The sequence below is a fragment of the Poecile atricapillus genome, chromosome 7, assembly GCF_030490865.1.
Source record: "Poecile atricapillus isolate bPoeAtr1 chromosome 7, bPoeAtr1.hap1, whole genome shotgun sequence".
NCBI lineage: Eukaryota > Metazoa > Chordata > Aves > Passeriformes > Paridae > Poecile > Poecile atricapillus.
Window position 1 is genome coordinate 23,632,351 of NC_081255.1, and position 16,125 is coordinate 23,648,475.

Here is a 16,125-nt window from a genome sequence, read left to right on the forward strand (position 1 = left end):
CTTCCATCTGTGTTCAAAGCTTTGCTCTCTGCGCCATCCTCTGATGCCAACAAACGTGCATTTTGAGTTTTCATTCCTGCTTTCCCCATCTAATCTCCTACTGGACTGTGCTGGCATTAGCCTATGCTGTTCAGCATCAGTGCCCATAGAAACTCTGCTAATGTCCCACTGCTCTGGAGTAGTCGAAGCTCCCCTCCCTGCACAGAGCTCTCTCTGCCTGTGACTTGCAGTCATGAGCTGCAAACTTGCCTGCACTTCTGGATCATATTCCCACCGTTTTCCATGTCTCTGGTGGAGCCCCTGGGTAGGTACTGTCTGCATCCACCACTGATGCTGCCTTTGTTCACACACACGGGCATGTGCTGGGTGTTTGGTGAACCCCTCCACTACACCTCTCACAGCCCAACTCCCTCCAGCCCTGTCGTTCTCTGAGAACAACTTGCTAAGGGCGTGTACCCCTGGAGGGGAAGGGGCTGACCTACCTTAGGGCTACCTCACTTTTTTTGGCACTCTCCAGGCTGCGTGATCAGGTTCCAACTGTTTAAAATTGGGAAAAGTTCCTCTGCAGCTGTGAGAGCAGCAATGGCAGGATGATGTTTTGCTGTGCTTATATGCAGAGCCCTCTTGAGCTGCAGGGGACTTGTAAATAAACCCCCCACTAGTATTAAAGAGGGAATAAATTTGGGAAGTGTTCTTTGCATGTGTTATCACTTCTGTTTGAATTGTTATCTGCCTGTGCCTGTGGCCACCCCTTCCTGCACTGTACCTACACTGATTTATGAGATGAGATCAGAGCATTTGCCCACAAGGTAGGATTATATATGCCAGGAAAGGGAAAGCACATCTCTGTGTTGAGATGGTAAGGGACGAATTCCAGCTAGTTCAAAGTGTGTATCCGAGGAAGGCGCAGAGCTCTTTTTTAGCTTTGGGATGCCAGGTGGAGGGTCTTGGCATCCCTCTGCATGTACTGTCTGAACTGGAGAGATGAGATGCAGCATTACATTGTGACTTAGGAAATGTTTAAAGGAGTAATGTGCTTCCCTTGCAATTACCTGTGTGTTCATGTACGTCCTGCCAGTGGAGCCAAAGTGTGCAGTCATATCTGTCGGACTTAGGCTTTTTGTTACCAGTCCAAGTGAAATGTTAAGCAGGGCTGTCCACTCTGCTACAGGCAGGCTGTGACTCTGCTGCACGGTGGGAATCCAGCAGGATCCAGTGTCTCTGCACTCCCACCCTCACACTAGGCCTGTGCTCAGTAGAGCCTGCAGCATAATACTGAGCTGTGGGAACTGTTTTTGAAAAAATGAGCATTAAGTAAATTCTCTTAGCCACTTTCATGAGCCTCTCTCTTCTCATTTCTCATTCTTTAGAATATCATGGCTGGTTGAGAGCACCAATCAGTTGTACTTCTCATGTTGAAGCAGCTATTAAGTAGCTGATTGTTGCACGTAATTTTTTTCCCCTGGATTCTGCTGTGTTTGACTCCTCATCATCTTGAAATTGCTGAACATGACAGGCTTGTACAGTGTTTGACACTAGGATGGACCCAAAAGTAGAAGGGGTTGCACCTTGTTGGCATGTGGGGATCAATGCAATCATTTCCCATTTGAAGTGCCAGTGAGAAGAATCCTGGACTGAGTGTGAAGAGAACAGCAGCTGCCTCTGCAGGATTGCTGTGGCAGCAGGTCTGCTCTCATCCTGGTCCCTCTATGTGTGGGTTTGGCAGGGCAACAGTTCCTTTTGATAGGAGGGCTGCAGGGCAGGATAGGCATGGTGTGCGCTGCTGACTAAGGAAATCTGCAGAGTGGATGTGGAAATAGCGGAGGTGGGAGGGGAGCAGGCTGTGCAGCCCCTGTGGGAGCCTGAGACAGGAACCACACCTCAGCACAGGCTTGCATTTTGCAGTAAGAATTGATACAGTCAGTCCCAGTGCTGACCCTGGAGCTCGTTGAGCCCCAGACCTTACACAGAGCTGAGTGGTGACCCAGCACTTTGGGAAGTGAAGGCCCCAACCCTGTTCCCCATGGTATAATGGTGCTGGCAGAATGGGCATAGCACAGCTGAGCAGGGAGACACGAGGGAGGAAGGCATGGCAGGTGAACCCCCAAGGCCCATTTGCTGTTTGATTGTGCTTTGAAATGGTTGCATTTTAAGTGTTTTTGTAGAGCAGCCTGTCAGCCTAACATCTCTGTGGGGTGCAGGGCTGTTTATAGATGGCTCACATTCCAGGAGCAGTGTCACCACAGGCAGAGAGCAAATATTTAACAGCACTTTTAACCACTGAGGCCAGCTGGCCTAGAGCCATCAGTCTGGCGCTTGCCTTGGCTGTGCAAGCAATAGCAGGGTAACCTAGACACAGGTGACATGAAACAGGACCTGTCAGCACCTCCCCACATGCCTGGGAAGGGGATAGGAAGGGTGGCAGAGATTTGTCACAGCCGTCTGACCTCCATTCTCACAGGTCAGAGAACAAATGCTATTGCTCACACCAGTTTGCAGCCCGTGTGGCCACGCAGCCCGTGTGACAAAGCCAGCAAGCTATGGGCTGGCTGCAGTGCGAGCAGGCTCGTGAGCTGTGGGTTAGCCCTCGCCCCCTGCACCTGGGAGCCATCCCAGCTGTACCTCCTGGTGCCCCTGGTGCAGCAGGAGAGGCTCAGATGCAGTTGCTGGGAGCTGAGCTGTCTGCAGGCACAGTTCACTGCTGCCATCTGCTCTGGCACGGGGCAGAGCGCGGCCCCGCCACGCTGTACAGGCAGGCAGCAAGCTGGGGAGCAGGCACAAGGGACTGGCAGCTGCTTCTGGCCTGGCTGCACCGGCAAAGTATTTCATTTTTAGTGTACAGTGAAAGTACAACGAATTTACAGTGTGGGATTAATGGAATTAAGTAAGTAGAAGGAAGAGCTCCCTGACTGTGGATTGGAGGTGGTGGCAGGCGCTGTCGCTGATGTTGGAGCTCCTCCTGTGGGCACCTTCCCACACTGCAGCCCGTGCTCCCGGGGCAGGATCCTGCCCACGGACGGTGCAGGAGTACCTGCCCTGGGACAAGCTGCTCGGCACACACGCACCACATCTCACACTCTCGCCGTGGGATCCAGCAAGCTGAGCATTGCTGTCCCCTGTGGTGCTGTTAGCAAACGCATGACAGGCTGGCTCCAACCAGCGCTGGTTCCTGCTCTCTTGTAGTGCTGCTCCATCCTGCATCACTGTCCCAGGGGAAGATTTTTTCCGTACTCCTTTTGAAACTGCAACTCTTGGCTATTGCCCGTCATGTACAGTCCATCCAGCATGTCCATTCAGTATGTGGCCCCACAGGGGCAGAGCAGAGCAGGTGATGAGAGCCTGGCAGTGTGGCATGCCTGGCACATTAGTTGGTAGTAATCTTTAGGTTGTGTATGAGATTTGACTGTGCTCCTGCTTCCTAGTGTGGTAAGGATGCTGCAGACCTTTCCTCACAATTTTCTGTGGAGAGAAACACTGGTGGTTTGCCCAAACCCTTACATTTTCCATAAAGCCACTGAGGACACTGCATCTCCTGTGCCTGCAGCCCTGGCAAGGCAGGTTGGTAGCAGGAAAGGTGCTTGGGTCCCTGGGACCAGTGAGCCCAGGAGGTGCTGGGCCCAGGATCTGGGTAACACCAGGGAGCCTTGGTTTGATGGGCTTGCCAGGGTTTTGATGTCTTATTGGGAAACCGCCTGGCAGGCACACGGTGCTCACGTTCCGGTAATAAGAATAATAAGGCTGAAGTGCTGCCAGCAATTGATTCAGAAGCACATTATGTCCTCATTTGAGGCGCTGCGCAGATTGACAGTGGTCAATGCTCCTGCTAATGTGGTTGATTTCACAGGAGGACAGGAAGCACTCGCTGCCTGAGCATCTTCCTGTCCCCATGCCCTTGTGCAGCTCTCTGAGCTGCCGTGCTGCCCCAGGGCACCGCCTGCCTGGGCTCTCCATGCCTGCCAGAAGCAGAGGCAGCAGCAGGGCCTCTGCATGCAGAGGGATTTTGGAACTGCTCTAAGGAAGGGGAGCAGCAAGCCCTAGGTGACTGTACCTGAGAGTCAAACTGGCACTCAGGGATGTTTTCAAGGCATTTGTAAAGTGCTCTAGTTGTTGAGGAAAGAGCCTTTTTCCAATCCTTTTTCAGTGGTCTGACTCTGTCTTTATGGCAGTAGCAGCAGGGATCCCTGAACTGCTTTGGTGAAGTCGTTCCTTGCACTTCCATGCTGGGAAGGAGGAGTTTTACTAATTGGGCTTTTTCTTAATTTGCACTTGCTGTCTTACAGCATCATTTCAAAGCAAAGTAAAAGTCATGGTGCTTTTAAGTTTGCTTCTGGCTCATTTCCTTCCAATTTCCCAGCCCTTCTGCTTTCTAGGAAGTGTTACTCTGATGAAGTTTTGGGACGAACCAGTGATTCCCATGAGCCCCAGAAAGAAACAGGAACAGACTCCTTGTGCCAGGGCAGTTGTGGAGCAAGGTGGAGAGATGAGGCAGTGCTACTGCACACAAGAGCTGATGAGCATTGTGTAGAGATGGGACAAGAGTTGCCAACCACTATTGCATATAAGGGCTCCAACTCCCTCCAAGTAGCCCATCATCCTCCCATTTATTTACTCATTTGTTTGCCTTAAGGGGGGGAACAGGTGTACATTAATTCATCACCAGAGTTTAAATTAAATCATTTTACTTCTAAATGAGTCACTAATTTGCAGGAGTATTTAATTAGAGCCTCTTTGCGCTCAGGTGCTGTATTAGTTCTGACTTTCTCACCTGTTTGCCCTCTTAAGAGGCTGATGATGATTAGACCATTTCTGCACATACTCATTGCACATCAAAGCTCTTAACCCTAATGGCAACACCTTGATGCTCCTCCTCCATTCTGGGGGCTCTTGGCAGCCTTGTCCTCCCCCAGGAAATAACCCTTTCCTCTGCTGTGGCAGGACACAGACTTGCTGTGCAAAGCACTCTGCACCCACAGCTGGGTCAGCCCTGCAGCCTTTTGGCAGTGATTTGCAGCATAGATTGAGCATGAACAACTGCACCGAGCTCTGCTTACCTCTGCTGCAGGGGTAGGACTCCAGCACCCACCTGTGCCCAAGGAGAGTGTTCACAGAGTGCAATTACAGCTGGTGCTTTCTTGAGTTGCTTCTTCGCAGCAAGAAGATGCTCACTGATACTGTCAGAGCCAGTCTCAGCTTCACCACCAGCTAGTTATGGAGCTGGGACTGCATGGGCTGTCTGTGCAGACTGAGGCCACCTTTCTGAAAAATAGGTGTTATTTATGTTTCTAATAGGCATTGGTGGGTCCATATTTTCCTTGTTAATTTGTCTATTTGTGTTTCTCCTTCAGTGTGCTCCATATTGATCAGACTGATGTCAAAACCCCTCTTACTTAACTCTGCTCCAAACCATAAAGTACTTTCATATTATATTCCTCTTATTTTTTCATGTCTTTGATCATTTCTGCATTCCCTTTGTGCAGTTCAGGCCCACCATGGGTGGGCAGGAGTCTTCCCTGCCATGCAGCTGAGAGTGGGGAGCATCCAAAGACCTGATCCCCTGAGCAGCCTATTCTGAAAGCAAAATACAGGTGCCTGAATGAAATAAAGTGCCCTAGAATACTAGAAACCTCTGAGCTGTGCTGAGATGTCTCTCTGCCTGGGCAGAGGAGAGTGCAAGGCCTGTGGCAGCCAGGCCACTGGGTTTGCAGCCAGAAGTGATGCTTGCAGCCTCCACTCCCACCATCCTGGCTGCAGCATCTCTGAGCACAGTGGCTGCTTGCTTATTACACTGATAATAGAAAATTACAGGTTTTCTGTAGGTAGTGTCTATTTACATCCTACATTTCCCAAACTACCTATTAGCATCTCTGTGATGTCACATCCTCCTGTGAGTTTTCATCAGTACTGGCTGCTCTACCTGCAGGCAGCCTGGGCCACACCTGGGGACAGGCAGCTGCCACCTGGCACAGCACTGGAGCAGAGGGAACAATCGATGGGTGTCACTTTTTGCACAGCTGGTGGTTGGTGGAACTGAGCAGAGGGACCATGAGAGCTGTTCATGTCAGCCCAGTCAGGGAGCTGTGTTTCCCACCTCAGCCTTTTGCTCACAGCTGATCCAGAGCTGACAGACAGGCATTTCACTGCCTGAAAAACCTTCTGACGCTGCTCTGCCAAGCGATGAACGCGGATGCCTGCAGGGAGCACAGTGTGCAGTGCTTCCTTTTGCCTATTTCCCCAGTGTTTTTGTCTGTGGGCCAGCAAAGTTTCAGAGATCCTGAGCTGGAGCAAGATTTTAAGAAGGTTTTGACAGTGTTGTTAATTTGGGGGGAAAGGGGATTCATGGGATGATTGATTTCTGCTGTAGCTGCTTGCCCTCAGCTTTCCCAGGGCTGCCATGTGCAGAGTAAGTCCCTGCATGAGGCAGTTGTCTTACCTGTGTGTCTCATGTCTCTCAGACAACAAGACCATCCCATCTCTGAGGGATGCTTTGGGGATGGTCGTTGTTCACCTTGCTTTGTGGATGGACTGAGACAATAGAGAAGGCTTTGGGAAGAGGCTGCCTGGCCATAGAGCAGCCATGGACTGGGTGCACCAGCATATGGCTCATGGAAGAAGCACTGGGTGTGCGAGGGCAGGTGGGAGTGGGATGTGTGCCTTTCAGACTGTTGCATAGTGTGCAGGCCAAGATTTATAACCACGTCTCTTCTCCAGGTTTATAGTTTCTTGTCACTCTATTAACTCTAATGAGAGGTGTTTACATTGCATAAGTAGCTGGAGCAGTGGATAGTAACCTATTAATTTTCATGACTATTCCCTGGCAAAAGCTCATAGGCTGTCTTGCAGGACACTAATACCAAAGGCTCCTGGGGCACAAGACACCCAGAGCTTGCTATATTTCAAGAGACTGCAGTTCAACAGCTAATAAAACTGCTAGGTCAAGATCTGCACAGTCAGGTCTTTCTGGAATCTTGGCAGAAGACCAAATTTCTGCTGATGGGTAGCTCTAGAGGAAAGGATGAGCACGCAGCAGAAGAGATGAAGGCTCATCTGCAGCAGGCTGCCGCTGTGAGGAACTGCTTTGCCTGCAGATCATGGGATGCACGTCCCACTGGAAAATGTTTTTCGGTGTGGTCTGGCTTGATGCTATTGCCGTGGACACCCATGGAAGCTGTGTCTGGCCTGGAGAGAGGTGTGCAGGCAGTGCAGATTTCCTGACTGAAACCCATGTGCTGCAGTACCCCAATGTGCTCTAACCACTACTAATTCCTTCCTTCTCTTTCTCGCCACAGTCCATTGATCCTGGGCAGCAGTTCACCTGGGAGAACTCCAACCTGGAAGTGAATAAACCGAAAAACCGCTATGCAAACGTGATAGCCTATGACCACTCGCGTGTCATCCTGACTTCCATTGATGGTAAGAGTAACTGGAGTGGGTACCCCATCAAGCAGCTGAACCTGACTGTAGCAAGGAGACCCATCTTCTTCTGTGTTCTAAGCTGAGCAGGGGCAAGCACCAACCATCAGCATGATCAAATGTGTGTTCTAGCTGGCCAGAAGAGACACTTCCCCAGTGTCCTCAGAAAAGTGTGTTCTGTGTGGTTGCTTCTTAGTACTGCTGGCAGCAAACATGTTTGTCCCAGCAGCCTCCTTTCCCACTGTCCTCTCTGACTTCAGCTGCCTTCCTTGGTACATGGTGAAATATGGCACTAGTAGTGCCACTGCCACCCTCTGTCCCAACACAATTGTAGGGCCAGCATCTTTCTCTGGGACTTGTCAGTATATGGTCCCAACTAAGCTCCCAGAGCAGCACAGTATGAGTGGTGCTCCTTCCTCTGGGACATCAGACTCCACACATCCCTGTCCTTCATGGGAGCCTCAGACCCTGGTGTCCATAGCACCGCCCCCATGGCTCCAAGAACCAGCCCCAGATCCCTGGAGTTAGGACTAATACATGTTTCTAGTCCTCTTGTACACAGAGGAGCTAGAGCCCAGGCTCACCAATTCCCCTTGTTTTATAAATCAGCACCCAACTCTGCACATCCAGATCTGAGCCCACTGGTGAAGGATGAGGAAGATACAGCTAATTCAAATGCACCCCTTCTTGGGGAAGGAACTGTGGCCTGGCTTTGCACACAGGTGGCCCTACAGTCACTAGCATCCTTTTTTGGGAGATGGAAAAGCCTTTTCTAATGGTAATGCGCTATTAATCCTCTTCAAGAAGAGGAGAGAGGGCCAAACTGTCCCTCACAGCAAGCCCTGTTAAGCAGCAGCAGCAGCAGCTATGTGAAAGTCTGGCATGTCTGCTCATGGGCAAGCCCTTGCAGACAGCTGTGGGGTGAGCACGTGGGGGAATCCCTGTTTTCCAGCCTGACTCAGTTGCTATAAGTAAAGAGCACTTCCCGGGAACTGTTCCCGAAGCACTCTGCCAGGTCTGTGCCGCCCATGCCAAGGGAGTGAAGCACTGCACTCCAGCTGCTGCCACTCCCCCAGAGCTGCCAGCACATTGTGTCTGCTGGAGACTGCTGAGACCTGTGGAATAGACCTGTAGAATTTTCCCCAGGACAAAAGGATGAGGGGTGACCCCCAGCTTTATTTCCTTCCTCTAGTGAAATGCAGATGCTCTCTCCTAGGGAGACAATGAGATTCCTGCTGCTTTCTCTCCCTGCAGCCTGGGCAGCCCATGCTGAGCAGGGTTTGAAAACAGCCTCAGGCCTCTGCTTTGCCGAATTTATTTTAGTAACTGTGTTTGCATTTTAAAGGCCTTTACGAAAAATTCCTTTCCTTAAAGTGGAGGAGGCCTCGTGGGGGCTGGAGCAGCCCCTGCCAGCAGGCAGCAGAGGGGGTCTCACACTGAAGGGTTTCAGTGGTGGTGGAAGATCTCTGCCGCCTCGGGGATAGTTGTCCCTGCAGGAAGGATGGGAAGACATCCCTTCTTGACATCCCTTGCTAACAGAGACAAGCTAATAAAGGAGCCTCATTTTTAAAAGGTGCTGTAGGACCATAACAAATTGCTGGTGAATTTAAGACAATTATTTCAGCCAGTTGCTTGGGGCCGAATGAGCTTCTTAATATTCCTGCTTGTGAATTTTCCTTTGTGTGCGTGTGGCAGCTGTCTCTCTGCTTTGGTGTTGCCTGCGTGTTGCATTAATGTGGGAGTTACAAAGGGTTCTTCTTTTCTCAGGCACCATCCCTGTCCTTTGCAGGATTCCTGGGAGAGATCCTGACATCACCCCATAAAGGAGACTTGTCAAGAGCCTTGTGAACAAGCCAGCCTCTTCTCCTGCCTGCAGGGCCCAGCAGAGCAGTAGGTACAGGGTTGTGGACTTACCCCAGTAACTCTTGCCCTCTTTCTCCTTTTCAGGAGTCCCAGGCAGTGATTACATCAATGCCAATTACATTGATGGGTATCGGAAGCAGAACGCCTACATCGCCACACAGGGACCGCTGCCAGAAACCCTCAGCGACTTCTGGAGGATGGTGTGGGAACAGAAAACAGCAACTATAGTCATGATGACCAGGCTGGAGGAGAAGTCCAGGGTATAGTGTGTGCTTTCTCTCTTTTCCGGAGCTGTTGGGGGGCAGAAAAGAGGAATGGGAGCACTTCACAGCATAAGGGCACCTGGGGAGAGGCAGTTCCAGTGATGTGGCTCACTGCTTCATGCCGCCCAGCAACAAATGCCTTGTAAGCATATCCCTGTGGGGCAAAAGGGTGGCACAACCTCCTGTTGCTGGCCTGCTCATTTACCTCTGTTCTGCTTGCATGTCTGCATGTGCACCCACCCTGTCCTGCCCACGTCACTCACATTGAAGGGGGAAAGGAAAGCTCTGAGATGGGGTGTGTGGACCATCCCAGAAGCTGAGAAGCTGCAATAGTTGTGGGGTACCGGCAGCCTGACAGGGACCTGGCATTTCTGGCAATGCAGGGGAATGGCTGACAGGGTCTCATTGCAATAACAAGACTAATTTGTGCCTTGTCCAATGACAGCATATATAAATGATCAGTTTACACTGCCAGGATTAGATATTCTGATGTAATAAACGCAAAGCTGCCTGCAGACCATGGGGAAGGCATGAGTTGGAGAAGGAGTGGGAGCCCTCACTGCAGATGATACAGTTTTCATGACAGAGGTTCATACTCAGCCCCCGAAGCAGGAGTTTGTAAGCTGTGACCAAGTGCTCCTGTGCCCAGATGCACCCTTCGGGCAAAGCCTGCCCAAGGAGGAGGCAGCTTCTGCCTCTCATGATTCAGTTTGTTCCTAAAAGTAAAATTTGTGCAGTGAACGTTTGTACTAGCAGAATATTTTAGTGTTGCCATGCCAACAGCAGAAGGGGCTTGTGCACTCAAGCTGTGAAGCACTGATTATTTTTAGCCCAATAAGCTCATTCTTGAGAAGCAGAAACGGTCAAGTTTGGGTTTAGTTAAAACTTTTGCCCACATGCTCTCCCTCCTTTTCAAAGCTTTAGCACTTTAGCACTTAGAAGGGGTGTCCCAGCCCACCCTGACTGGGAGGAAGTGGCTGAAACCACCAATCACCATGGCAAAACATATCTGCTTTTCCTAATGTACAAAAAACAGGCATTGTTGATGGGTTTCCTGGGCTCTTCAAATGCCCTACAGCCTGCAGGGAAAAAGCATTCCTTTGGGATGAGCTGTCTCTAGAGATCCAACCCCAGCTTTGCACTGTAATTCCTGCTGCAGAGCCCTGCCTGTTCTGCAATGGCCACTGTCATCCACACAGCCCAAGCAGGGAAATGATTCTGACCTGCCCTGTGGCTCACAGCTTGGCACACAGGCTAAGCAAAATCAGAAGCTTCTGATCAATTGCGCTCTGCAGCTGAGGGTTGTATGGGGACTTTTTTGTGCCTTCACATTTCAATGACGGAGCATATATTTGAAGAACACGGGAAAGCCCTTCTGGGTTGCCAAATAAATCCATACCTGGAATCTTGACTCACTTAACTTCTGGGCATCTTAGTTATGGCAAGGCACTCCAAGGTGCATGTTTCTTGAAGATAACAGGTTTTCTTTGACCCCAGAGGGACTTGTCTTTTCCTGAGATGTCTGTTCTGCTGAGCTGTGCATTATCTCCCCCCAGCACACCTCATCCTATCATTCTGCAGTATTGGTTTCTCTCCCAAACACAGTGTGTGTGGTCAGGCTTTTGGTGACATTGTGAATCCTTGTTATGGGCAAGAGGTGACCAGAGCCCTCACAGAATCTCAGGCAGTCTGCCTGATTGGGCACACTGCCCAGGGGCTCTAGGCTGACCTGACCAGACCCAGACCCCTGCATTCGCTCCCTGACACTGCCTGCCCATGTCCTGCTGACTCTTTGGCACATCCCCAGCACTAATGAGAAGCGGGCAGTTTTCTCTGGCACTGTGGGAGAAAGAGGGAGGTTGCCAGGAGAGGCAGTGGAGAAGCCTGGTTACTCCTGAGTTGAACCAGTGATCCACAGCAGCACTTCCCTGGATGTGTTTGCTGTACCCTGTAGGTGTCTCAGGGCATTCTCTCACAGCAGGGTTCTGGTGAGGAGCTGCAGTGTGGACTTCCAGGAGATTATTTTCTCTGAGGTTTTTTTGTTGTCTTTTTCAGCATCTTCCAAGGCAAGATGGCTTTTAGCCACCTTCCTGCTCTGCTTTTCCTCATGCCCTTCTGGTGAGGGCTAGAGCTCTCTTGGAACACACCTTTTTGGGACTAGTGAAGATCCTAATCCCAGTCATTCCCCATTGCTGCAAACTTTTAGCATGAGTCACTGCTTTGCGGTTCATTCCACTCCAGAGCCTTCAAACTTCATCTGATATAACCTCTTGGGTCCCTGCAGCATTGCTGCCTGCTGATGCTCATGCTGCTGTGGGACAACGCTGCTCCAGGCAGTCACATGGCATCACAGCATTACCCAAGGGTGACCTTGCTTGAAAGTCCCCTTGCCCAGGGGCTTTGGCGCAAGCACAGGACTGTCTCTCCAGCTGCAGAGCCTGGGGTGGGTAGCAAGGCCTCATGGCGAGCTGCCCAGTGCAGAGCAGGCTCTGCTGCCTTTCCAGGCGAGCTCCCCAGGTCACCCTCGGCAGTGCTGTGATAAGCCGACCGGGACCAGCAGCAGCTTGGCAGCCCTGTGGGGGTGACACTGCTTTAAAGGGTTCCTGAGCTGCAGAGGGGAAAAAAAAAAAATCTTTAAAGAGCATCAGCTTTTATGGTCTGCAATTTCAGCTGGCTTGATGGTCTAAATCATCCTCCCTTTTTCATGTTTTCACAAAGTAAGAAGCACATAAAGGATAGAAATGGCTGGATTGTGCAATTTAGCTGCCTTCAAAGCTTTACAATCAGTTTCAGAATCATTTGGTGGCAGTTCAGAAACACACATTGTAGATTAGCTTTCCCGAAGCTGCGAGCATGGTGAGTCCCTGCCGGGCTGTGTTGCCAGGAGAGAGGTATTAAAGCAGGATTTCTCCTACCCTGGGCTATCCCCAAGAGCCTGGCAGAGTGAGGTCTCCCAGAGCAGTGCTGTGGCTTGTTCTGTTCCAGCCCAGAGCACCAAGCTGCAGTCTCTGGGGTGTGATCTCCCCTGGCATTTCATGTCCCCAGGAAGGGGTGTGAAGAGGCTGGTACTCAAGGGCCCTGGGGAAGAGAAGCCTGGCAGCCACATCATGCTCCAGCCCTCTTGCTGACAGCAGTGCCATCTGGAGCTTGTGAGCAGGGCTGGGAGCAGAGCACAGCTCTCAAGCTGAAGAGAGGTGCCTGGCTGCTCTTGGGCTCAGGGCATCAAAGGGGAAGGACAGGAGCCACTCAGCAAAGCTGCAATAAATGGCTGTTCAGGACATTACTGTGCTCCTTAAGTTAATGAGAAACAAGCACTGCCAGAAGAAAACATCTCTTATCTGCTTTAGTGCCACAGTGCATCGGCTTCAGCATAAAATTTACAGAGCTTGAAAATGGGGCATAAACATTATGGGTAAATTTGGCAGAAAATGTGACTGACTCTTATCTGGTCATGAATAAATAATTTTCAATTACCAGCCCAGGCATTGCTATTATCCCACACAGGAAACTCCTCAGAAGTTTGTTTTGTGCTCGACTACACAGCCCTGCAGCATGTGGGTGGCAGGAGGGGACTGCTGTCCCTGAGGTGTAGGCTCAGGCACAGGCTGTGCTGTTCCCCTGAAATATCCCCTGCAAACTACAGCAAGCAGCTGTCCCCAGCATTTGCAGGATGCCATGTTGCTCTCCTCTCCCTCAGAGAGGGTCACATCATCCGCAAACCAGGCAAGACAAACTCAGGCCTCATGGAGACAGCCTGCAGCTGCCACCCACTCATGAGTATGGGATCAGTTTAGCTGTGAAATAACATTTGTGACCTCCAAGCTGCTGGTGCTGCAGCCAGTCAGCATCAAATGCTCTGCGCCAAGCAGGAAAGAAGAATCCTGAGATTTTTGCAGGGCCTGCCATGTAGCCACAGATTCAAGGCAGCACAGGAGGAAAGCCTGGGCAGGAGGCAGCAGAGCTCTTCTTGCACAGGCACCTGCAGTACCCCATTAGGCAGCCTTGCTCTAGGCACTTCTGCCAGGGCAGACCTTACTGAGAGGAGAACCCAAAAAGCAGAGAGAGATGTATCTCTCTAACTCCAGGTTGCTGCACTCCAGAGCCAGAGTGCAGGATGAGGGCTCTTAGCTCTCACAAACCCCACCCAGTTGCAAGTGGTTTCAATTAAAAGGCAGAACTTCATTGATTCCTAATTAAGCTTATTGTTTCCATTCCCACACATTCCCCTGTAAACACGTTCTGCTAATAATTAAGTTTACTATTCCTTGACAAGCACAGATGATCTTCCATTCACTCCTCTCTCCTAGGGTGGAAAACCGTTTTCGGTGTGGTGCACATGGGTGGGAATGAAGTCTTCCTCCTGTCAGCCAGGCACTGTGGCTCTGTAGGGTGGGGCAGCCAGGTACCAGATGAAACAGGGATGCTAAGAGTACCAATTAAATAAGGAGCTTGGAGCTTCACAGAAAAAAAAAACCTGGAGGAGCAGTTTACAAACACTGAGCTGTGAAGAGAAGGAGGAGAGCAGCAGCATGTGAGCAGGGAGGAATGTGCAGGGAGGTGAAGGGAGCAGAGAGATGGGCCCCTGGGGATGTGTTTGGCTGTCTGCCAAGTGGGATGCAACAAGAGCTGTGACCAATAGCTAAAAGCACTCTGGCTTCACAGTTGGAAGGGGGTGATAAGGATGATGCAGGGCAGGAGATTTCTAGGGAGCAGCAGTGTTTTCATGATGGGACAGTCCTGCCTGCAGGAAGGGGCTGAAGGGATAGTTTGGCCACAATCTGTGTCTTCTTGCAGAGGGAGAATAAGATGTGTCTGTGTCTGAGCTGGCATCTGTTCCTTGCAGAGCCATGTTGAAGCACTTGGGAGATACAGATTTTCAGGGATGTGCCACCTGCCACAGGGGCAGATTGGTGTCACTGAGTGATGCTCAATGCACTCAGGCCTACAGCAGTGCAGAGAGGGTGGTTACAGCATCCAGGCTGGAGCCCTGGCATGGCCTGTGTCCCACCTGTCTCCAGGGTGGTTTGCTGCACAAGGCCATGCTGGCAGGGGCACCCTGGGGACTATGGATGTTATGTAAAGGTAGTGTGTGTTGTTGAGTTGCTGTGTATTGTGCTGGATTCAGCGCTGTCCTGCCACAGCTGTGAGTCATGGACAACAGGCTGGCATAGCTGGGTGATACAGGCTGCATCTCATTCACCTCAGCTGCCCTTTGAGTAGAGCTGTGCCCACAGAAACCACCATTTCCTCTTCCCTGCTGCTCTAGCTCTTTTCCCATCAAAACTGCTAACCTTCTCTTCATCCAGGTGGAGCTCAGGCAGGGAGTTGTTCAAGTAAATAAAGCCCCAGAGATGCCCATCTCACCGAACAGGAGACAGAGAAGAGCTACAGCAGGCACAAATCACTGCTAGAAATTGATGCTCACTGTCTTGGTATCTGGTGTTGCTCTTGCTGTTCTGTCTGGTGGTCTGGCCCACTTTGCCACTTCCACTCATGGCTGCAGGTGAAAAAGAAAATCCCTCTTTCAATGAGTCATTGAGATCAGCTCAGTTGGTCAGAGCATGGTGCTAATAACACCAAGCTTGTGGGTTCAATTCCCATATGGGCCATTCACTTGAGAGTTGGACTTGATAATCCTTGTGGGTCCCTTTAACTCAGAATATTCTTGTGATTCTGAGACTTATGGAAAGGGGTCCAGGGGGTGCTGTCTTTTTGCCTTTCCTTTTGGGACACTCTGGGGAAGGAAATCTGGATTTTAGAGGCCCTCCCTGCACAATGACTAATTTCTGTCTTTACCCTTTGAAGGGCACAGCCCTGTTCCTCATCCCAGATGCCCCAGCCAGCAGCTGACCCATTCTCTTCACCTCCCTGCAGGTAAAGTGTGACCAGTACTGGCCGAGCCGGGGTATGGAAACCTACGGGATGATCCAGGTGGCCCTGGTGGACACAGTTGAGCTGGCGACCTACACCGTCCGCACCTTTGCGCTGTACAAGGTATGGGGCTGGCTGGGCTGCTGCTGCTTCACATATTGCAGAGATGCTTCCCAATGCTGCAGGGTACTCCCTGGTCCACAGGCTGTGGCCACTGGTTGTACCTGGCTTGGCCAAGCATGTGGCCAGTACACCCATGAGCCATGTCTCACTGATGGGCTGCAGTAGGAGATCAGGTGCCGGTTGTGCCTCTGGCCACCACTGGACTCTGGCCAGGATACTTGATGCTATTCTTTGTGTTTTCTGTGACGGGCCCCAGAGCAGGGCTGTTCTTGCCTCTGGTGTGTGTACAGGTAGCAGCTGTTCTCCCATTAGAGGGACAACATGGGAAGCAGTGAATTTTTATCACTCCTGTCACTAATAATGCAAATGAAGGGGCTATTTCTGATGTGAGCACAAACCCTTCTCTCCTGCCTGCTGCATTCCTCATTAGTGTTTGGAAATCCATGGGGGCAGTGTGAGCAGCAGCATGTCAATGCAGACAGGCTTTGCAGTGAGCTGCTTCTGTGCATGACTGAGTCTGGGCCAGGAGCCCAGTGCTCGGGGGGGACACACTCATGCCCCAGGAAGGCTCCAGCAATCACCCAGACAGTCCTAC

The 16,125-nt window shown here is 51.0% G+C and overlaps 1 protein-coding gene across 6 annotated transcripts in view; it reads left to right on the forward strand.

The window, feature by feature from the left end:
- The window catches only part of PTPRF (protein tyrosine phosphatase receptor type F), a 376,749-nt gene that overhangs the window by 350,908 nt on the left and 9,716 nt on the right, over positions 1-16,125 (forward strand). For all 6 annotated transcript variants that reach the window (XM_058842176.1, XM_058842175.1, XM_058842174.1 and 3 more), the window contains 3 exons: positions 7,287-7,410; positions 9,358-9,533; positions 15,411-15,530. In XM_058842176.1, coding sequence (XP_058698159.1) covers positions 7,287-7,410; positions 9,358-9,533; positions 15,411-15,530 — 420 coding nt within the window. The remainder of the gene's footprint in view (positions 1-7,286; positions 7,411-9,357; positions 9,534-15,410; positions 15,531-16,125) is intronic.